This window comes from Pogoniulus pusillus, chromosome 16 (genome assembly GCF_015220805.1).
Source record: "Pogoniulus pusillus isolate bPogPus1 chromosome 16, bPogPus1.pri, whole genome shotgun sequence".
NCBI classification, from domain to species: Eukaryota; Metazoa; Chordata; class Aves; order Piciformes; family Lybiidae; genus Pogoniulus; species Pogoniulus pusillus.
In genome coordinates, this window is record NC_087279.1 from 17,140,770 (window position 1) to 17,165,105 (window position 24,336).

General features: G+C 45.9%; 1 protein-coding gene across 1 annotated transcript in view; it reads right to left on the reverse strand.

Moving 5' to 3' along the window:
• Positions 1 to 852: 852 nt before the first annotated feature.
• ABTB1 (ankyrin repeat and BTB domain containing 1) overlaps positions 853 to 24,336 on the reverse strand; it is a 29,750-nt gene continuing 6,266 nt past the window's right edge. Inside the window, exons 6-12 of the mRNA XM_064156809.1 lie at positions 23,419 to 23,464; positions 22,322 to 22,438; positions 15,288 to 15,403; positions 8,767 to 8,865; positions 8,047 to 8,214; positions 5,115 to 5,315; positions 853 to 3,393 (exon numbers count right to left, since the gene is read on the reverse strand). Coding sequence (XP_064012879.1) covers positions 3,187 to 3,393; positions 5,115 to 5,315; positions 8,047 to 8,214; positions 8,767 to 8,865; positions 15,288 to 15,403; positions 22,322 to 22,438; positions 23,419 to 23,464 — 954 coding nt within the window. The 3' untranslated portion in view covers positions 853 to 3,186. The remainder of the gene's footprint in view (positions 3,394 to 5,114; positions 5,316 to 8,046; positions 8,215 to 8,766; positions 8,866 to 15,287; positions 15,404 to 22,321; positions 22,439 to 23,418; positions 23,465 to 24,336) is intronic.

Consider the following 24,336-nt stretch of genomic DNA (forward strand, 5'->3'; position numbering starts at 1 on the left):
CAGCGCAGCAATATTCCTTGTAAGCACTGCTCGTCCCAACACCCTGATAGTGCTTGAACCTTCCTGAGCCCAGGCCCTCCCTCCAACAGCATTAGCCACTCAGATGCCACTAGTATCATAGAATCAAACAGGTTGGAAGAGACCTCCAAGATCATCCAGTCCAACCTAGCACCCAGCCCTAGCCAATCAACTAGACCATGGCACTAAGTGCCTCATCCAGGCTTTTCTTGAAGACCCCCAGGGACGGTGCCTCCACCACCTCCCTGGGCCCAAAAAAACTTGCATGCCCCTGGATGCTCATTCAGGGTGTGACTGGCATTTAGGGAAGTTATTGCCACTTAAAACTGTTGCACCTAGCCAGGATACAAAGCAACAGAAGGAAAGCCAGCTATGACCACAGAAAGGAAGGACTGCAGAAGCATTTCAGCAGACTCAAGGTGCTTCAGAGGCTCTGTGAGTACACCGAACAAGTCAGAGTGGTTAAGCACACAGGCTCAGAAATCTCCAGCCACAGAGACAGCAGTACCAGAGGCACAAAAAACAACTTACCTGAGAGGTCGTCCAGAGCAAATTCTTCAAGATCACCTCCCTGACACACCACCAACTGACCAAGCCTGTGCCACAGTGCTGCTGCTACTGCTGAAATAATCCCGGGAGACAGCAGTCGGTGAAAACAAGTTGATGGTTTACACCTGTGCTCTGGCAAGAGCGCAGAGCATTCGCTGCCTGGAAACTAGGTGGTGCCCAGCCAGCCCCTGGCCCAGGTGCAGCACAATTCAGCTGAAAGAGTCCTTTCAGGAATAAAGCCACACTGATGTCAGCTGGTAACAAAGAGGCCACAGCAAGAACAGATCTAGTGAAATAGACTATTTTATTGCTGCATACATGCTTACACAGTTCTTCTTAAATAAATGTTGTTCTGGGAAATTTTACAGTCTTCTCAATTCAGCAAGTAGTACTGAAAGAGGACAGGGGCAACAGAACACAAAAAGGACACTGGCAACAGAGGAAAAATCAAACTCTTCTTTATTTTGCAATAAAACGATTTGCAGCAAGAACAAAGTGATTTCAAACCTAAGTTTCAATCTGGAGAGCTTGCCTGCATGCTGACCATCAGCTTATGCATGCTTTTGGATAGCCCTATTTTGTCAAGAGGTGGTGGTTAAAGGAACCCAAGGAGCTGGACAATCTGACACTGGTCACATCCATTGAGCCCAAAAGGCTGCAGTGACCTTTCCTTCCACGTACATAACCGCAGCCTCGGCTGCTCCACACGTGAGGACACCGAAACGGAATTTCTCAAGGGCAGCCACACGAAAAACACTTCCCAGCACTGCAGCTCCTTCTCTGCCTTGCTCCTGCTTTGCCCACTGCCCCTTTGCTCTAGCAGGTGAGGTGCCGCCGAGAAAAGCACTCGCACACGGCCTGGGGATGCCGTTCCCGCTCCCGCCCGCCTCAAGCTGCGCCACTGAGGGGCAGGTGTGCACACGGCACTGCGCGCAGCGCGGGGGCACCAGGGGCTGCTGCGCCGCTCCCTGCCCGCGCTGCGCCCCGCGCCGCCTGCCCCGCGCCCCCGCTTGGCGCCGCCTGCGGCCGCAGCCGACCCCATGGCGCGGCCGTGCCCTCCCGCCGCTGCTCCGCGCAGGGAGTGCTCCTGCGCCAGGCACCCTGGAACTGCTCCTGCGCCGATCCCACGCTTGCAAGCCAGGGAAGCACTGGTATCTCTTCTATGTGATACATACGTTAACCACTGCTTTGGCTTCCCACCTTCCCTCTGCTCCAGCCCAGTGTACGTATACCCAGTGCACCAGGCCGTTGGAGGCATTTTGCTGCAGTTCACATCTCGAGCAGTAAGAGCACACCGGACATGGATTATGTCAGTTCTGGCCTCAACGTGACCAAAATGACAATACCCAGCCCACTGCCAGTGCAAGATCTCCTAAGTGATTCACACAATGCCTCTTGTGCCTCCCAGCTCACAGCATGACAGAGAGTGCCTGGTCTACACCTTGGAGACCCGAGGGTCTCGTTCCACTGCAGAGGTGAATAGCTCCGAGGACAGCCTGTTTAGCAAGGCAAGCTTTATGCAGGGTTATCAGCTGCTGCTTAGTGCCAAGGAGAAAACATCATTACCCTCATTAGGAGTCTAGGGATACAACAGCAGATAACGGGACCTACTGCAGAACACACATTCAAAAACATGTGATAGTACAAACAGTGAATTTCCTGGAGAACAATGACGCTACGAGGCTCAAGGCTGAGCAAAATCAGAAGGTTGATGAGTGGGACAGCTGCCCTGCAAGAGACCCAAAAGGCCCTTTTTCCTTCTAAAAAGAAAATTTTCCTGTGACCCCTCTTATCTGAGTCAGTTTTACTCTACCACAATAGACAAAAAGAAAGGGAGAAGTGCTGTTTCCAAGAAGAAAGTATTTCATTCCCTGGCTAGGAGAAAAAGGAGTGGTACTTTTTCTTTTACTTCACTGAAAGCCACTGCTTTCTATGAACAGAAAGATTCTAGTTTCTACTGCATCGCCAAAGATGTTTGTTCAGAAAGCAAAGCTTTTAAAATCTGAGCAAAGAAAAGCTAGGGAAGATCTGGGAATCACTTATTTTTTTCATCTAAGCACTAGAACAGCAAAGAGTGCCTTCCACGCAGCCAAGTACCCCTATGTCACATAGCCAAGTATGGTTCCTATGTCCCTATTTGGGAAGCACTGCCCATCTTCTAATCCTGACAGTGAAAGAAAGGCCACCTCCTCTCCAATATAGTTGAGAAATTAATGTCGTTTTCTTCCCCTGCTGGTGGCAATTAAACAAACATCCTGGCACAAGCTAGTTTCAGAAGCATGATGTTGGGCAACAAAACTAATACCAGGCAGTAGCATGTCTACCTCTTACCACCCCCAACAGCTACCAGTCTCCTATCCACGTTGCATTATGCAAAGGAGCAGCTACTGATTCAGATTCAGCTTTGGAAGCTGCTTCCAAAAGGAGAAATAAAACCAAATGCAAACCAGACATGCAAATGTCTAGACAAATAAATTAAAAATACACCATGCCTGAAAGTGGATGGGAAAGAAGACAAAGAAGGGGAAGAGAGACACTCAGAGACTCAGAAGTTCTTGCACTCCAAGCCAAACCAGGGGGGCTACGCAGGCTGCATAGGACAGGCAGGGTTTGCACGCATCAGCACTCAAGCCCTATACTGGCCAAGAGGTTTTCCAGAGCTTCAAGTTTCTGATTGGCTTCCTCGATGGCACTGTAAGTCTGCACGTTGCTGGTGATGTGGAAGCGGATGTCATCCACCAGAGGAATGGAGTCAGTCTCCTGCCGTTCCTCCACAGCGTCTGCGTTCTCCTTCACAGCAGCCACAAACTCCTCCAACTCCACCAGCTGGATGGGATGCACAAGAGAACCATTAGGAAGGTAAGACAGGTAAAGGGATGTGAAAGGTTGGGACAATAGGCTCAACCACTGTTGAGGGATCCTATGGCAGAAAAGGCAACATTAAGGGTACATGGAGACCCAAATCTTCCTATGTCTCTTACAGACACTGCTTGAAGATGCATCTTGCCGTTCATCCAAGTGAGGCAGCAACACACCAATAAATGGTCAGAATAGCAAGCAATCTGCACCTCAAACAGTGCCCTGCAATACCCACTATCCATAGCTCTAGTATTGGGGCACACAGATACACACAGCACTGCCTCCAGAAAAGCCTCCAAGCAGGAACCAAGAGATCCTGCCAGACACTGTTGGAAAATGTCTTGCAACAGGCAAGACAGCCAGCAGGTGCTTGTGCCCAGTTCACAACCAGGAGCCACAGATGACTCCACCTCCATCACAGCTCTGAGCCCCACCACCACCAGTCGACCAGCAGACTGCAGCAAGGCAGCTGCTCTGTTCTGTGCCCAACCTGACAGAATCAGGTCACCCATCAATGATTTTGCAGCAAATTCCCCAGGAACATGTGGTGTGTGAAAGGGTGAGAGACAGCTTCTGTCTATACTGCTAAACTGTGCTTGAGCGTGGCAGGCTGCTGAGCTTTGCTCTGTGCTACACACACTGCCAAAATCTCTCCCTGTTGCCATCATCAGTGCATCTCCACGAGATGCTGGCAGCTGCTGACGTTTGAACAGCTGGGGTGGCTCCATTTGTACCAACACTCTCAGGAAGGCAACCTTAGGACTGCCAGTGCTGGGTCTGAGGACTCTCAGTCTAGAACACCACAAGGGGAACATGCAAGTAAAGGCTTACCTTACCTGATTACTACCTGGGATATTCATCAACTTTCAAACCAATCCCCCCTTTTCAGAAGCCAGAATCTGGGTGCCTGCTGTTATCTCCATCATCCCCCTATATACACTGAGCAAAATAACAGCCCCAGAATAATTTCCTTCACTATTTTCACATGTCAAGAAGAAATTTCAGACCTTTTAAAGTGCAGGTGAAAATGTTACATTGCCACGTGAACTGCACAAGCCCCAGGATAAAAACACATCATCCTTTTGCATGGCAGCTTTCTCCAAGAGTCCTGAAACTTTAAGCTATTATCACCCAGGACAGCACTTAAAATGAGCCCTATAAAGAAAACTTCAGTGTCAAATTCACTACTTCTGGCTGTTAAACAGCCAAATTTCCCCTGGGAAACCCTACTGTTAGGTCTGTCATCCCGGAGGAGATTAAAGATCACAGTGATTTCTCCTGTAGCATCATGTCAGGAAGAACTCCCTTGCATACCCCACTGGGTTTTCGAGGCTGCACCTGGTGGATGCAGGCAACACAGTTGCTGCTTTGGACACGGTGGCTGAAAGGCTGGTGAAAGTCACCTACCCATGGCACTTCTGGGCTACGTTTTTCAGCCCACAAGGCCGTGCTGACAATCACCAGCATCTGGCTTATTTCATTGGTATCAGGTACTGCCACACTCCTCATCCTCTGTCCTAACTCAGCATGTCACTGAGTTATTTAACCACTGCCCATTTTGAGAAAGCTCACTGAACCACAGAAGGCAACCATTTATAACAGACAAAAGTCTGACCATTATATCTGTTGTATCCATGGCTCACTGTGCAGTTAGATTTATGGGCACACGTGAGGGGTGTTTCTGCTACCTTCTCAATGATCTTTGCCATGTATTCCGTGCACTGGTCCTCCAAACGGGTCAGCTGGAACAGCTTTGCAATCCTCCAGATGCTGACAATGTTGTCCTCATCAAGGATCTGAGCCAAGGTCCTGCCACAAAGGCGCTTCAGCCCGGGCAGCAGGTACATGTCTGCCACACACAGTACGTCATAGGCATTCTCTGGGGACAGCTGGTAATGGAAGAAGGAGAATTAGTGTCCAGCCCTACCCATTTCACCTGTCCCTGGCAAACTGCCTTCTTTTCGTGTGTTTTTAGCAGAGATTAAAGAGTTGTTTTATCCGTTAACAGCCAAGTGTAAACAGTACTATGGAGACTCAGGAGCTCCATCTTTCAGGGATAGGTCTTCCTCACTCAGTTACTGCAGAGGAGTTTAAGCTACTGCAGAGGCAGCTTGCTCAGCACAACGCAAGAAGATTGCCATGCTGCAGCTAACCTTTCTAGCTAAGCACAAAGTGATGCTGAAACACTGAAGCACACCTGAGAGGTAGCTGCTAAGGAACGTTCAGCGTTGCAGTGGAAGGAGGTAGCTTTCACCAGAGGCACTTCAAGGAGACAGAGAGCAGGCTGGCAGAACAGAGCACCTTGTCCTCAGCAAGACTTTTCCTCTCAAGTTGTACTGCTTGACTCACATCTTGTGAAAAATGTGCAAGATTCTCCCAAATTCCTTCTTCAACCTGCCTCTAACAACTCAACCAGCACAACTTCCCTAGCACAGGGATACATCCAAAGACAGAAAAATGCACTCCAAATAAACTGCAGGTGAGACCCAAGTAGGTAAAGAACAGACTGAACATCAAACACTACTGAAGTTTTAACAAGCATTCAAAGTGAACTAAATTCATGCACCAGAAGCTCAAGTTCACACCGTTGTGAATGGCCTTTACCATTTTCAGGGTCTTGAGCTAGAGAATCATCCTCTCATTTCCATCTTGGATACTTTTGTTCCTTGCAAGCGACAGGAGGATAAAATGCTGTAGATAATGTTGGAGACACCACCTCCAGCTATACTCAGTCTTTTCCCCTTAGCTGGGCAAGTCCTATTTTAGTCAGCCATCTGCGTCACTAACCTGGAGCCAGAGCCTCTCTCTGCACAGTTCTGTTCCTGCTACTGTGAGGTGCAAAGAGCAGTTACCCACATCCAATTCAGCAGAGAATCTACAGGATGCAGCACACTCTGGCTGTGGAGGAGGCAAGATCTCTTGCATTTAGAGATCCAGCCACACTGATGTAGACTAAAGAACTGTAACTCTTGGTGCAAAGTACTTCACTGCCCCAATAATCAGTCAGTAGCAAACCCACTGCTGTCCACATCCACACATGCAGTTGCTTACTCTGACAACTGCAAAAGGCTGATTATTTCTTCCACTGCAGCTGTCCAGACTGATGTTTGGAGAGATTACTCACAGTAAAAGTCTCAGCTGTATAACACGCTGCAACAGCTGTGCAGAAGGATGCAAGATGTACTAGAGACACACCATGAGTGCTGTAGTGCCACAGTGGTGTAACAAAGCTCTTGGGGTTATTAATCAAGTACTGCTTTGTCCTTTCATAAGCTCCAGGAACCTCACAAGGGCAAGGAGAATACTCCATGTTAAAGCGTGGAACTAGAGCTATGTCCCTGTTTTCCTGACTATTTTTCCTGGTAGTTCCTCATGAGAGATGAACTCCCTCTGCAAGAGCTCACATCTTGGCTGCTCAGTCTGAAATCCAAGCAAGTTGCTGCAATGGCACCATTCATGAGCAAGATCCTTTCAAATCCTACATGTTGCTGCTGATCTGTCCAGCTGCTCCAAGTCAACATAACGCAGCTGAGGTACCCCTTGGTGTCTGAGAAACATCCTTCCTGAGCATCAGCATGAGGAGGGCAGGCAGAGAGGAGAGGTGCAGGGAAACAGTCACACTGCAGTGCAGTCACAAGGTCAGGAGGTTTCTCAAAACCCTAACGTGCTCCTTTCCCTCCCTGCCCACCCTTTCAACACGTGGCTGATGGAAGAGTGCAGACAAGTGAAACATCTGCTCTCTGGCATACCAATGGCAACACTGCCCTTGCTGCCTGCTAAATACATCTCTCCCTACCACACGTTCCCTGCTGCTACCCAGAGGTGAACAGATCAGCAGAAACAAGGTCACAGCTGTGTGCTCTCTGTATGTGGCACCTAACCCAGAGCATGAATATTGCTTGGGAGAAGTGACACTGGCAGGTGCAGCAGCATCTCTGATCACTGCCCTAATGCCAAAACACGTTCTGGCATCTTGCAGCTAGATCTGCTGAAAGCAGTTGCCACAAAAACAAAGCTCCTTTAATGCCAAGAGTTGCTGCACCTTCCATTAGGCTGAAAACTAGGTGGATTAGAGCCATTTTGTTACTGCTTGTGATACCGAGCACAGCAAGGCATTGGTCTCCCAGTGCAACCTTTGCCTACCCCAGCAATAAAGAACAGTGGAAATAATGACTTGCTAAAAAAGGAAAAGTGGGCTACGATGCCAAGAGCAAACAAGCACAATCCCTCAACCTTTCCAAATCTCCAAACGTGCTCAATCTGCCATCTACTGGCGGCTGCTCACCTTAGCCTCCCATGGAGCCCAAGAGGGAACTCTAGGAAGCCCTGCATTCATCACGCCAAGGTACAACATGCAATCTGATTTCCAGTTTTTTATTATGGGATGAAAGACTGGGGAATTGCTTCTCAAATGCCATGCACTTGAACTAGATCCCTGCCTGGCTAAGAGCAAATCCCAGTATGTGGGTTGCCGACATAGAAGTGAGGTAGCAGAGAAGAGCAGTGGGATTTAAGAAGTCACATACACAGACTCGCACTCCAGATGCTGTAGGAAAGCAGCCCTGTGAACACCTGCAGAATGAACTTGGTCAGGAGGAAAGGCTCCATGGCTGGCCTCACCTCTGTGTCATCACTGTAGATGTAGTAGAGGACCCGGATGAAGATGTCTTCCGAGATGTTGTGGAGAGTCACCACAGGGATGCTGGGCTGCGTCTGCAGCTCCTCGCTCTCACTGAAATGGTCTTCAAGAAGGGCTTTGAAATAATCACTGCGACCACAGAAAAATGCCTGGAGAGGGAAGAAAGGCCAAAACACTAGCATCTTTCTCACTGCACCAAACTCTTCTGGAAGTCCTCTAACTCTGATCTTCCCTTTATTTTGAAGGTGCATCCTGACATATTTCCCTACCTTATACTTCTATCCATGGCTGCCCTTAAAACCAAAACAACATTTTGTGAACTCAAGAAATTCAAAAGTAGCACAGCCATAGGGCAAGAGTTTAAGCTGAAGTTGCTTCTCCAAAAACTGCTGTTTACTTGCAAATCAAACACTCCCTTCTCTAGTTAATAAAATCACAAGCCAGCAGTAGGATATTTTGCAGCTGTGAATGCTGTGGCTGGATACATTAATTTATCTCCTCACCTCTGCAAGAAAGGAAGGGTTTCCTGTTTTGTTAAATGTTTGAAATATAGTTGCCAGCTGTAATAAGACTTTTGGCTTTCAGCTGATGAGGCAATGCTGCTTCTGCAGAACATATCTAACACTGGATGAGTGGGTGAGACAAGCAGACTAGACCCAGAGGAAAAAGGGAGAAGAACGAAGCACAGCACAAGCACGTACCTTATGGCACAAAAAGTTGTAATCCGCCACCCGGAAACACACATCAGGACAACTGTCAAAGTTGTCAGTGCTGTCAAATGGCAGCTCCCCAAAACCAACCTAAAAAGAGAAACCAGGAAACACTGCTTGTAACATCCATGCTTTAAATACTCTCAGGGTCCCAAGATTGGACTTCTTGGTCTTCCCAGAAGCAACCATCCATCTGTTCCGGAACTGAGTACAGTGTGGAGTACCAGAGATGCTCTAGACACAGATGCCAGAGTGAGGAACTTAAGTCCTTGCACTCCTGATGGTGATATTTCCTAGCTATGGGGGCCCTCCTTATCCATGTAAACTCCCTGACTCTCCATATGCCTCTGCAAAGTATTTCTGTGCCTCCAAAAAAGACAGATAACCAAGTGGAGGCAAAGTTTACTGCATGTAGCAGGTATCATAAGCACACTAGAGCTTAGGACTAGCCCTTTTGTGTGGAGATGTACAGGGAGATGCAGTAACATAGATTACATAATTTCAAACTGGGGTATGTATCTATTTGGCTACAATTATTCCCTCACTTGAATAAGCCAGTATTTCTGAAGCACATTTTAAATTTCTGATTTGTTTGTAGCCAAAGAGAGCTGCTGCAGTATTAACACTCTAGTCAATTATTTTAATACCAACATACTTCCTTCCAGTCCTACAGCCCAACAAAAGACAGCACACACAAATAATCACTTATTTTCTTAGTGTTATTTTAAAGTGACATTTCCAGATAGTTTTACTTTCACCTTACCCTATATACAGGGTAATTCAATCCTAAGAGGAGGTTTATACTCACAGTAATGTAACCAAGGCAATCTCTGGGAACACATTTCCCCCATTTATGCTTTCCAAACATAGCCTGGACTGAGGAGTTGATTACTGGTGTCTCTCCTCCAGGAAAGCCACATCCCAAGTTGCATCTAGGAAAATCTTGGTGGGACCACAAAGATTGGTTCGCTCACTACAGACTAGCTAACAAGTCTGCTTCCATCCTGACTGAAAGCAACTGGCTTGCAGCTTTACCGAGGAGCCAGAGGACTTCTCCCTCCCAAACTGAACAAAGACACAACCTGCAACACCCTACATTGGTACTCTCAGCCAAGCTTGGTTTGTGTGTAGTGAGGTTTCTCTCACTAAACAGGTCCCAGGATGTGGCAAGGCACCAGGCTGGCAAAAGGTCATGCCACCACTAAACACGGCAGTCTGGACCCACTTGCCAAGCTCTATGACTGTCCGCAGCAGCACTTGGCAGTTTCTCATTCTTAATCACGGAGCAGTAAGCCCAAACTGTTGCAGTAACGCTGCCCCTCCACCGGGGAACTCCTCTGTGAGAAGAGACGCAGCTATTCAAGCTACAGTCCCCACCTAACTTACTGCCTGCTTTTAATACAGGTGTAGCACAAAAGGCACCTCCAGCACTGAGTACGAGATCAGACTGTCCTATTTGTGGGTTCCTCAGGCTGCTATTTTGCTGTTATCTATGTCTTACGTTTCAAGGCAACAAACGAGCTGTGGTCTGGCTGCCTGCAGCCATACTCTCTGTGGCATCACATTACAAACACGAGTAGCCACGATACAACTACCTGCTCTGTTTGCATTGCTGCTATCCCCACTCTATGCCCACAGCTTCTGTGTCCTCTCCTACAAATTCTCATGTGACTTCAAAAGCTACAACTTTGCAGGCACATTATAGGTAAGACAAATTTAGAACCATGTTTTCTTAAGATGTCTTTCATTGTAGCACAGGAACTGTAATTGAGGCATAAGTTCATTTTTAAAAGCAAGCCATCCCTCTGGAAAGGACATGGAATTTTGTCTCAGAGATGGGCTCCTGCATTACAAACTCCTCTGGCCTCAATTTCCTGCTTCTAGCTTTGCCTGCCCCCACCTCTAATGCTCAGGTTTACAAGGTCATTTACAACCCTGCTACAAAAGCAGGTTCATGTCTTTGTCTCTCCTATTCAGCATTGAAGTGGCTATACAGAATTTTCTCTTTGAGACCTTTTTGAGACTACTACTTCTACACTCCTCCCTTGTCATTCTTCAGGATTTTAATCTCTCTTTCAGAGTCTCCTTGCACAAAACTGACTTATTCCTCCCACCACCCTATTCAGGCAACCTCCTTAGAATATCTCTGCGCAGGCCAAAGTTAAGTATGCTGCACAGGAAACACAAAACATTTCACCCTACAGGCTGCAAACACATTCCAAATAAACTCCTTCACCATACAGAAATGTTCTCAACATCATTATAGCAGCAAGATTCCTGAAAGTTGACAGGATCTCCCAGCCATCATACGTGGAGGATTAATTCCTTGGTGCTACAAATTTGAATTAGCCCTTACACAGAACTGTTGCTGGAGGCAAAAACATGCAAAAGAAATCACCAGCAGCAATTTGTACCTTGGCCAGAGAATCTCAACAAGAAAACTGCAAATAAATTACAACACAACATAAAAGGGTTAGTGATCCAAGAGAAGATTACCAGCCCATAAACAGATATAAGTGGATTGGATTAAAAAAACAAAACAAAACAAAACCAACCCACAAAAAAATCCATGGGAACATGCTGGAAATTGTTCCATTAACCTCTCTCTGCCAAGTGGGCAAAGCAAAGCCCAGGGATGACTGCCATGGACAGCCGCACTACACCAGCGCAGAGGCAGACAAAAGGAATCTCACTGCATCCAGTTCTGGAGCCGCTATTACAAGAGGGATGTGGACTTGCTGGAGTGTGTCTAGAGAAGGGCCTTGAGGATGAGCAGAGGGCTGCAGCAGCTCTGCTATGAGGACAGACTGAAAGAGTTGGGGCTGTTCAGATGGGAGAAGAGGAGCCTCCCAGGTGACCTTCTTGTGGCCTTCCAGTATCTGAAGGGGGCCTATAAAAAAGCTGGGGAGGGACTTTTTGGGATATCAGGGAGTGACAGGACCAGGGCGAATGGAGCAAAGCTGGAGGTGGGGAAATTCAGATTGGTGGTGAGGAGGAAGTTCTTCAACATGAGAGTGGTGAGAGCCTGGAGTGGGTAGCCCAGGGAGGTGGTTAAGGCACCATGCCTAGAGGTGTTTAAGGCCAGGCTGGCTGAGGCTGTGGCCAGCTTGATCTAGGGTAGGATGTCCCTGCCCATGGCAGGGGGGTTGGAACTGGCTGATCTTTGTGGCCCCTTCCAACCCTGATTGATTCTATGAATCTATCTACATGTTTCAAACTGCTCTTTCTATGTATTACAAGATTTAGCTTTACCTCAGAAGTGACACATGGCCTCTTTTTTTGCAGCCACACCAAATGCCAATACAGGTGGAGAGCAAAGTATTTATTTCACAGCAAATTCTGATCTCTTTAAGTCTGATTTAATTTTGGCTTGGAAAATAAGATTTACAAGGAAACGATGTGCCTGTGGCCCCATGTACTGGCAGCCCTACAGTCTCTAACTCAGAGTTCACCTGGCAGACATGAAATGAAGAGCTAGGCAGGGAAAGCCACATGGTTCCTGACAGTTGTGATGGTATTTTCCTTAAATCTGTCACTGCTAAACTCTACTGCAACAAATCAAAGGAGCAGCTGTCATGGTCATGACTTGTTTAAAACTCTGGTCATGACTAGTTTAAAACAAAACAGATACAACAATCATACTTCTAAAGCCAAACACTAAGAGAGAAAAGGACTTTCAAGCATAAACAAGGATGTGAAACAAGACAAGAAGATTATAAACATGTTTAAGAGCTCAAAGGATACATAGTTCTCACTCTCAAAAAAAAAAGAATTACAATTGGATATCAAATGTTATTTAATCATAAAACCTACTTCTGAATGATGGAACTGGGATGCATAGAGTTTTCTGCATCATTGAAGCACAGACTCATAGAATCAGTCAGAGTTGGAAGGGACCACAAGGATCATGCAGTTCCAACCCCCCTGCCATAGGCAGGGACACCCTACCCTAGATCAGGATTAAAGACACTACATGCAAATGACTTGTTTATAGTGAAACAGAAAGCTGTGTGCATGCCCACTTGATGCAATATGCCATGACATGATACGCAGCAGCTCAGAATGCCTCTTGCTGAATTCTGTGAATGCTGCCTTTAGTTCAGAAGCCAAATATCTATTTTGTTTTGCACAGGCTGAAAAACAAGTCACATCAATCTATGTTTCTCTTGAGAATATGGATGTTTGTACATGACTGCTCAGTTGTTTCTGACATTTTAGGTCACACAGCTTATATACTGTTCCTTGTATGGCACCACATTGCGCAAGAACAAGGATGTGCAATTCCTCTGTCCCAAAACAAAGAATGTAACTATTTGTAAACATTAGGATGAGATATAAATGACAATAAGATAAAGAGCTTCCTTCATATATTCTTTGTAAATTAAGTAAAAAAAAACAAAGCCCCCCAGAGATAAATTCAGCAATCTTTTAGATTAGGCTAAACCAAGGTGCCCACATTCGTGCATGGCATAGAAGCTCTGTAGTGAAGAGGTGTGTGTCCATGCCCTCCTCACTTTCACAAGCATAACTAGTCTAATACTATTGTAACTGCCTTGGTCCTCATCTATGAGCTCAGTGAGAAGAATCACAGCTCACAGAGGCATTCACAGTGCTGTCAGATGATTAAATTATTCCAGGTTTCCAGCTCCTATTCTGCATGAAAGAATTAAAAGCAAAGTGGTTCCAAATCTTGTGAAGAAAAGCTTAACCTGACAGGAGCATGCCATCCAAGTCTAGGAACAAGGAATCAAAGAGAAAGTATTCTTTTTATTTGTGAAGTGATTTAAAATGTGTGTAAATTTCAGTTTTGAGGGGATTTTGCCCCTTTACTCTGCTCTCCTGAGACACCTCCTGGAGTACTGTGTACAGCTCTGGAGCCCCCAACACAAGAAGGACAAGGAACTGCTGGAGCCAGTCCAGAGGAGGCTGGAGCAGCTCTGCTGTGAGGACAGGCTACAGGAGTTGGGGCTTTTCAGCCTTACAAGAAGGCTTTGAAAAGACCTTTTAGTGGCCTTCCAGTATCTGAAGGGGACCTACAGTAAGGCTGGGGAGGGACTATTGACAAGGTCTTGTAATGACAGGACAGGGACTAATGGGTTTAAACTGGCAGAGGGGAGATTTAAACTAGATGTTAGGAGGAAATTCTTCCCAGTGAGGGTGGTGAAACACTGGCACAGGTTGCCCAGGGAGGTTGTGGCTGCTCCCTCCCTGGAGGTGTTCAAGGCCAGGTTGGATGAGGCTTTGAGCAACCTGTTCTAGTGGGAGGTATCCCTGCCTATGGCAAGGGGTTGGAACTGGATGAGCTTTGAGGCCCCTTCCAACTTAAACCATTCTATGGTTTTGGGATCCACAATCCTTATTTTTTTCCTTCTTGGGGAGCTAAATCTGAAGCTTACTTACAGCAACCTCTCCCTCTAAAGCCTGGAAACATACAGAAAAGTACACTGAAAGCCACAAATAAATGCAGAGTTATCTGGGGGAGGCAGGTAATGTAAGAAAGATTTCTGCACTGGTAGATGGGAATTTGATGGAGAAAAAACTCTATAAAGTGCTCAGTACTCAGAAATGTATCTGCCAAAAGGCAGCATAAACCATGCTGACACAGTACAGGTAAAAAGCCTTATCCATGCTATAAACACACACACACACTCTGCACCAGGCAGGTCTGTTTGACACAGGACAAAAAGATAAATGGCAGTAAGCTTTACTACATCAGTCAGCCATACAATCTCTAGGCACAGCAGCCATGGAAATAGAGTTCATGTTATTAAATTCAGTGGTTGGTACGACCAATAAAGGAAGAAAAAGACAGACAAGAGCAAAGTGAATCTGCTGATACCACACAAAACAAGAGATGCAGGCAGAAAAGTCCATAAATATTTATCCTGATCTCCTGTAACTGAGAGCAGAGACTTAAGTAATAATATTGATGGTATTTTAACATAGCAGTCAACCACCTGTAGCCTGTGGGCTGTTTCTAAGAGCCCACAGAGTAAGACGTAGTTATGAAAAGCAAATCTGTTATCAGTCAAGTTAAATTAGCTTCAGAGAGACTCACATTTCTGCTGGAAATATTTTCAGGGTTTGAAAGCACCTCGCTACTGCAGGGTGTCAGCTCCTAGCAAACAAGTTCAGCAAGCCATCTTCATCTACATGTCCCTTTGGGCACCAATGCCTGCCAATAAAACATTTCTGATACTTAAGCAGGATGGCAGAGAGAAGGGAAAACAGCCAGGGGTCAGCTCTTGTTCCATTGTAGTCAGTGGGGAAATCCCTACCAACCACAAGGCAAGAGTTTTGTTTACCAAGATCCTCACTGGAAGAAAAATCCAGAGGGAAGGACCAGCACTGAGAGCCTTATTAAACAACTTTATGGCACTTTCAAGCAATAAAAGGCTTTCAGCATTTGGAGCACCCACCAAGCACTAACTCAAATGGAGAGAATGAGACTGAACACATGGGAACACACATCCCAGCCCCACCGAGACCAGAAGTTGTATGAAGCTCCCTACCCGCAGTTCGGCCGGCAGGGCGCAGTCTGCTAGCAGAGCCAAATCCTCCTGCAGCCGGCAGTTACCCGAGGGCTCAATCGTCAGCACTTTCACACAGGTCCCTGGCTTGGAAGAGACTGGAAGAAGCAAAAACAAAAGAGCAGAGATGCCTGAATTCCTCTACAAGCGTTCCCATTTGGAGAAAAGAGAAAAGCCAGAATTACTGCTGTTGAGCTTTTACTGCCAAGCACACACCATGGTTCCATCTAAACATCCACACAGCACCCCCAGCACAGCTGAGGAGCAGGGCTGGAAGGGGATGAGGATACTGCTGTCTCTCCTGAAATCCCCACTTAGTTCCTTGTACTGGAATATCAGCTGTGGCAAAGAAGTTGTCACAGCCATATTCAAGCCAGCTTGCTCTCTGCAATCCATGTCATCAATTACAGTTGAGGACCATTAACCAGGCTGCCCTTGATGCCTGTAGAAGTCATTTATATGATGCCTCCCCCAGCCTACCACCCCTACCATTGACAGTGTCACTTAAGGTGAAGTCCATACCAGGGAATATCGAGGTGAAATAAAGCTGCTTTCATGCCTCTCTGCTCTGTCATCTGCTCTCATGGGTCTCCTTTCAGCTTTACCATCCTAACTTCACTCCAGGGAACAAAGGCATCTATTCTAGTTTAGGTAGCAAGAGCCTGTTCTCTACTTTCTACCTGCAGCTCTCCAAAGCACACATACCCCCAGAACATCTGGACTATATTCTACACAAACACTAAATAAGCTTCACTACCATCAAAGAGAACAAATAAACCATACAGAAATGGCAACCTCATTTGCCCTTTTCAAACCTTTGTGTCTTGCCCTAAGAGCCTAATAAAGGCCAAATCCTCTAACTTCAGGTGAGTGGCAGCCCAAAATAGGCCCAGCTGATGTGTTACAACACTGCTGCTGGCACAGCCTCTCCTCTTCTAGCCACCTCGCTCCTACACTTTATAGATTTCATAGAATCAGTCAGGGTTGGAAGGGACCACAAGGATCAGCCAGTTCCAACCCCCCTGCCATGGGCAGGGATACCCTACCCTAGATCAGGCTGGCCACAGCCTCATCCAGCCTGGCCTTAAACACCTCTAGGCATGGTGCCTCAACCACCTCCCTGGGCAACCCACTCCAGGGTCTCACTATTCTCATGTTAAAGAACTTCCTCCTCACCATCAGTCTGAATCTCCTCACCTCCAGCTCTGCTTCATTCCCCCTAGTCCTGTCACTCCCTGAGAGCCTGAAAAGTCCCTCCCCAGCTTTTTTGCAGGCCCCCTTCAGATACTGGAAGGCCACAAGAAGGTCACCTGGGAGGCTCCTCTTCTCCCAGCTGAACAGCCCCAACTCTTTCAGTCTGTTCTCATAGCAGAGCTGCTCCAGCCCTCTGAGCATCCTCAAGGCCCTTCTCCGGATACGCTCCAGCAAGTCCACATCCCTCTTGTAATAGGGGCTCCAGAACTGGATGCAGTACTCCAGGTGGGGTCTTGCCAGAGCAGAATAGAGGGGGAGAATCGGCTCCCTTGACCTGCTGGCCACAGTTCACTAACTCAGGTTTGTTTTCAGCTCTGCATGCCCCGGGATGAGAACTGGAGCACGTAAGACATTCAAGAGTCCCTGGCATACAGGGAAGTACACAGAGAAAAGGTGAGGCACCACTGGAAAAAGCCAAGTCGTGGTAAGGAAGGCTTGCCATGCTGTTGGGAGCTGGAGAGAAACAGTTAACTCTCAAGGACAAAAGAGTTCTGTGGCCCCAAGCTGAGGGATTCAGAAGAATTTCTGACAGGCTGATTCACCACATGAAAACCCCTCTCAGGTGAATCACACCACCTTGAGACCTCATCTTTGCTGACATTTTACACGGCATTACACGAGCTTCATCAGATGACTCCACCGAGTCGTGGGCGAAACAAGACCACGATGTGCCACAAAACAAGTTCTCCACCCCCTCCTCCACAGTACTGTGCACCCTCCAGAAATGTCACCACTGTACCTCAAATAGGCTGAATACCTCAGAAAGATCCTGGAAAGGGAAAGATAATCAGGGGTGTCAGGAGCGGGGGAGGCAGGCTCATCTCATTTGCTCCCTGTGACAGGATGAGGAGCAATGGATGTAAGCTGCAGCACAGGACACATGGGGAAACTTCTTTACTCTAAGGGTCACAGAGCACTGGAACAGGTTCCCCAGAGAGGTTGTGGAGTCTCCTTCTCTGGAGACTTTCAAGGCCTGTCTGGATACATTGCTCTGTGACCTGAGCTAGATTGCATGGTCCTACTCTGGCAGGGGAGTTGGACTCAATGATCTCTTTGGGTCCCTAACTTCCTGTGATCTACCAATACAAGACAGCCAGGTACCATCACTGCCACACACAGAGTTACACCAGCAAGAAGAAAGGCTACTCCATTAGAATTAAATGCTACCTTCACACAGATGATAAGGGTAAATAAGCCCAGAGGACACCTGGCACTAGCACAAACAAGAACGAATGCATTTTGTCAAAAAACCCTGCCACTTACAAATCAGTGTGAGAGAAGGAAATTTCTCAGTGTGCAATTAGAAATTCTTCATGGCAGAGAGAATCATTTGTATTTGTGTAATGCCTATTTAACAGCAACCAAGTCAGGCTCTGCAAGCACTAATGGACCTAGAAAGTTTTAAGCAGTAGTCAAATGGAAGAGTTCTTCTCTTGGGATCTATGAAGCACTTGCACACTTGCCCAGCAACATTTGTCTGAGAAGTGAATCCATCACAAGATATCTCAGACACTACCTCTCAAATCCAAGAGAACAGCATTTGCTATCACAAGCAGCTCTCTCCTGACAGAAACAAAAATCAAAGTGACAGAACAGGAGTAAGCTTTTGGCTACAGGCTTTTGGCCACTGCTTTCTTGCAAGAGGTAGGAAGGAAGGTTTTCTGAAGGAGTAACATAAACAATGCAAGGAGCTGGAAGGGAAAAACCTCACCACAGCTGAGAATGGAGGATTTTGTCTTCCCAGTTTAGCCCAGCTGCATAGCACTGAATGCCACCTACCAATCCATCAGCTGCTTTTGTTTTCCTGCTCAGTATTTCATTGTAGTCTTTTGTTTCAACTGAGCCAAGGCACCAGACAAAAGCCCTTCAAACTCCCAAACCTTTCCAAAACTATGCCACGCTTGGACATTTGCCTTACACATCCCCTTCCCAAAGCCACAAGCAGCTATAACCACACATTCTGTACATCCACTGTCACCAATATAAAGACAAGCATCATAAACCTCCCTCTCAGCCTTTTTGCTCTAAATCTTGCAGGACTAACTGCAGAGTATTTACTTTCAAATACTTCCCCTTCTAAAGGAAGCATGATGGCTTAATCTGAACCACCTCTGCCTGAGCTCTTCCAAACACTGCAACAGTTGTTTTGCTCTTACAGCCACAAAAAACACAAAGGAGGGGGAAAATACACAAGCACTGACAATGATTCTATCTCAGGTGCAAGAGAAGGCAGTGGGTCATCTTCTTGAGGGTTTTCCAAAACTACTGTCTGTGTATGCCAAGATACTAAGTGCTTCTGAAATGCTGCTTAACTCTAGATAATGAGATAGCAGAGACTGTCATTATTTGTATTAAGAAGAGTGTGTCCAGCAGATCAAGGGAGGTTCTCCTTCCCCTCTATTCTGCCCTGGTGAGACCTCATCTTGAATAATGCCTTCAGTTTTGGACTCCCCAGTTTAAGAGGGACAGGGATCTGCTGGAGAGAGTCAAACGGAGGGCTCCGAGGATGATTAGGGGACTGTAGGGCATGGCTTATGAGGACAGGCTGAGGGACCTGAGGCTTTTTAGTCTGGAAAAGAGAAGACTGAGAGGAGATTCAATAAATGTTTATAAACATCTGCGGGCTGGGGGTCAGGAGCATGGGGACAGGCTCTGCTCACTTGCTCCCTGGGATAGGACAAGGAGCAATGGGTGTAAGTTGCAGCACAGGATGTTCCATTTCAACACAAGGGGAACTTCTTTACTGTAAGGGTCACAGAGCACTGGAACAGGTTCCCCAGAGAGGTTGTGGGGTCTCCTTCAAGGCCTGTCTGGATGTGTTCCTCTGTAATCTGTGCTAGATTGTGTGGTCCTACTCTGGCAGGGCAGTTGGACTCGATGATCTCTTTGGGTCCTTTCCAAGCCCCAATATCCTGTGATCCTGTGACCCTCTGGAGCTGCACAAGCCTGAGTTTATGTTGTTTTGTTAGGTGCAGTTCAACATTAGAACACAGATGCAAGACATGACCCTGCTCCGCAGACCTGAATCAGATGTCTACTCCACAGAAAGTGTTTGAACAAGCAGAGATTCTTAACATACTAGAAGAAACAGTAATGCTCTTTTCAAGTGCCAGGCATGATGCAATCTAAATTCTTTCTCAATTTTAAACTTCTGTTATTCTGGTATGTATTACTTTCTGGGGAGTGAAGTTTTCCTGGTTTCCACATGGGATCTGATATGAGAAACAAACTTTTAACAGATCTATCAGCAGTCCTGTCTATTCATTGAAATCCAACCTGACATAAATAAATATCAAACCCAGTATTTGCATTAGTGCTCTACACCACCCATAGACAAGGTCTTTCTGAGGCCTTCAAGAACAACCCTTCTCTTCAAAGAATACAGAAATTGAATGATTTGTCTGGTGCCTCCCAGGAAGTTTCCCTTATAAGCTCCAAGGAGAGCTTGTTTCTGAAACTCCCAACCAACCTGACACGTTGCTTCACCATCTATTTTTAAACCTCAAGAAGTAGTCAGCTTTTTTGCAGTTCTGTGCTGGTTTGAGGCTAACTCACAGAATGACAGAACTTTAGAGGTTGGAAGAGACTTCCAGAGATCAAGTCCAATCTCCCTGCCAAGGCAGGATCCCCTAGGGTAGTTTGCACAGGAATTCATCCAGGTAGGTGTTGAAAGTCTCCAGAGAAGGAGACTCCACAACCTCTCTGGGCAGCCTGTAATTGGAATATTCTCATGAGAGAAATTAGATCATTGGTTGTAAAAAGAAAAGTACTGATGAAGTCTGTGTCACTCATTGGCTTGCTAAAAGGGATAAAACCCCAAAATGTAAACAGTTTGTCCCACTTTGCTCTGGGATGCTTCTCCCTTTCACATCACCTTCACTCTGCTCTAATATCTTCCACTGACCTTGGCTAACAGAAGGCAGCGTAAGCTTGGCTGGTTGTTTTGTTTGTCTGTCCGGGAAGGAAGAGGGAGAGAAAGAGGCTTTGAGCCCCTTCTGGGTAGTTTCTTGGTTCAGAAGGGAGTTTGGATTTCTGTATTATTTCTAATTTGTATGTAATTGTAGCTACTTGTAAATATATTGTGTATATATGCTTGTAAATATAGCTTTGCTGTAAATATAGCTTCATCTTACTTCCAAGGCATCTGAGCTGGTCTGGTAAATTTCAATAGTGGGGAGGTGGGGGAGGAGATCCTAACCCACCACAAGTTCTCAAATTTAACCACATTAAGTTGCCAGTGACATACTGTACAATGACTTCAGACAGCTATCAAGCTGCTCAGCCTATTCTCTCCCCACAAACTAATGTGAGATTTTAACCTGATGTATTTAAGGCAGAATGGTTCCCCCCAGGGTCTCTGCTAGACCCTGTGAATAAAACATAAAGAAAAAAACCTAAAGGTTCAAATCAGTAAATGATCTCCAGTATCACAGGATTACTCTGAAATCAAAAGGTGCCAGAAGGTAATTTTGTTACCTGATTGTCTGAGTGGTTTTTAACTTCTGTCCATGCTATTTGCCACCACTCCCCTTTTTCACCACTTATTTAATACACAAACTGATACTTTACACTACTTGTGGCAAGAAATACATCAATATTCTCTTCAGATGCATGTTTACATGGCTGAGGTAAAACACTTTCCATAAGCACTTGCACCCCAACCTACAGCAGTTGTATCATGGTAGTCTTATAGTCCATGACCACCAAACAAGTGGGCATGCCTAAGGGGAAGCATACTCATGGTAATATGCTCCATGACATTATTTCTTCCATGTGATTTGCACATGAGGAATTTCTTGAGCCAGAAGCATTGTCTCTTACCTGCTAAGCCCTGCAGGTTCAGAAGGATGAAAAATCAGAACTCATAATTCCAAAGGGAAAGGTTGAATAACTACACCTTTACCTCTTAGATCAAGGAAGATGCTATTGACTTAAAACTTACAGAATAGATTCTCTTCTCAAACTAGAATTAACTTGACTGAAGCAAAGGAGTTAACACAGAGCATGAAATGAGAATCAGATGTTTTTCAGCCTGAGGGTTTTGCTACCAGGTGATTTTTAACTTAATGACTAACATTGCCTTGTCCTGCTTGTGATGTTTTAATTATTCTTCCTACTTGTGATGTTTTAATTATTCTTTATGTGCCCTTCAGCTTGAACTAAGGAGGTGAATGATAAACTCCAGCTGCTGGGTTTTGTACAATAAGCTGATGTCATGATTGGATAACCAAAAACCCTTAAAAAGAAGATTGTGTCACTGAAGGTTTGGCACATACATCTGTCACAAAAACACACATCCTTTCAGAAATAGCCTGCTTTTAAAACCAACAATCTCCCTGCATCCATTGTGAGTGAATTTGGTTAGGGGGTAGATAAATGCAAAAAAGGATGCTTCATTGTACATATTTTATCTCCCTCAGGCATTTAAACAAGCTCCCTGCTGAAAGGCACTTCCCAGTATATCCCAGTGCTCCATGGAATGTTTGGCAACCACAGCAAAGTCCTGCTGCCACAGTTGCTCTACTGTAATAAAAACATTCAACAGAAATGATAACCATCTATGTGTCAGATACCACCAGAGCTGCCCTGCAGAGAGCCCATGGCTAAAAACTATCACACAGACATGGGAATTCCACAGCGTTTTCTCTAAGTCCCAAGTGCAGCATGAAACATCTACCACCACATTTCCCTCTCCCTCCTGAAAGGGCACACAGGCACAGCAAACAGCAAACAAAATACTCACCAGCAAACAAAATACTCACCAAATTCATACACTTTTTTACATTTGGTCTCCAAATCATCTATGAGGTCCTGCAGCCGACACTGCTTGGCTAACCTCTTGCAATCATGTACATATTCTACATCGATATCAAGACGACCTGCAGAGAAGAAATGCAGCCAGGTACTTTAACCCTTACCACCCACAGGTGTTCTAATGGCAAAAATTAAGGACTGAAGACCTCATGGCACAGACATATTGCCTCACTTCTCAGCATCCAGTTACAATGCAGTCCAAGAAGCTAAGACCTACCCACTGCTTCACTGAATCTCAATTTGACATCGAATTCACGTTCCCACTTTCTAGTGTCTTCCCCATTAACTCCATTCAAGATGCCAACAACCAAACAGGCTTATACAACAGATGTGTAATTCCCTCAGAACAAAAGAATAGCAGCACGACAGCGTTACGCATGACTGTCATGGCTGGCTATCTGGCTCTGGGTAAGGAAAGACTTTAGGCTGACAAACTGTCATCCCAGAATCTTTAAGCACTACTGAAAGCGTGGCAAAGAACGTGTCTAGGAACGCTGGCCTGACAAGGACAACCTTGAAGATCTGGCGCCACCTCCTGGCCTGAAAGAGTTCAGCACTTCGCATGCCTACTCTACAGCATTTGGCATTTTCATAGAAGCTTTGGGATCAACTTCTCTTCAGAAAAAAAAAATAGAAATTAGTTAAGCTTCCAAGCACACACTGCTCAGGTCTGACAGACTGAAAGTGTGGTACATAGGCACCTGGCTTTTCACCATTTTAGGTGATTGTTACCCCAGATGACAGATTTTCCTTCCTTAAGCTAAAAACATTCTCCACAGCCATCCAACCAAACAAGATATTTTTTTAATATATAATTGACTGTGTAGTTATTGGCAGGACAACAACTGGTAAAAGGTACAAACAACTCGGAAGAGCTGGGGATTGCTCACATTCTCCCCTCCTGTCAGCACAGAGGATGTGTTGGCAGCTCATGCACCCAAACTTGGCTGTCTGCAAGCATGTGCCACTCAAACAGTGACACGGCAGAAACACAGACAGCTGAACCCCAACCATGTATACGTACAGCAGACACTAAGTCACTCACCTGTGTATAGATACTGAAGAAGAGAGCCAAAGGCTGCTGGATTAATCTAAAATAAAACATGAGAATGTTACCTATAGAATTACCAGGAACTTAAGCATGAAACTTGCTTGGATAGAAACATGACCCTAAACAAATCAAAAAAAAAAACAACCACTTAAATGGTAACTCACACACTGCACACTTTTTTTCCTTGTCCCTCATGTAACTAAGCCTTCCACTCCACCTGGCTTACACAGCTTCTACATATACCAGCTGATACTAATCCTTGTGCCTGGGGAGGCAGGAGCTGACTAATGGAGGGAAGTAGCTCCGAAGACACAGTTGTAATACAGGCTCTGTAAAACCCAGTCTTACACTGGTTGTAAACTTTCCCAGCTCTTCACAATTTGAGAGGAAAGACACATTCTTGTACAAAGAAAAAGGAGAGACATTAAGCAAAGTCCTGAGAAAATGGAAGTTATGTTTGTCATGAGAGGTTTTGCACAGCCACAGACAAGCTATAGGAACATATGCCAGAGCATGGTGATTGCAGGATGGAATGCACTTATGGCCTATTTAGTTCTTCATGCAAAAGCTACAAAAGGGACTCAATTAGAGCCAATTATGGAGGTGATGTCTTCACTACAGACCACCTGTCCACCAGGAATTAGATGGACTCAACTCATTCCATAGAGGAGTCATGACGCAGCTGGCAGATGGTAACAGCTACCTACTGCTGCAATTAATTAAAACATGTTGGAGCCCACGACAAGGGAACAAAGGGGAAAAGTACACAGTCTACAGCCTTTTGCTATCTTAGTAAGTTGCTATTTTACAGCATAAAGTGCCTCTATGAGCCACTCTCCTTGATTATGGTCATTCTGAGCTTCAAGAGCCATTCACTGTGGAAGCTAACCCTCAGACTGTCCTTCCTGCCTG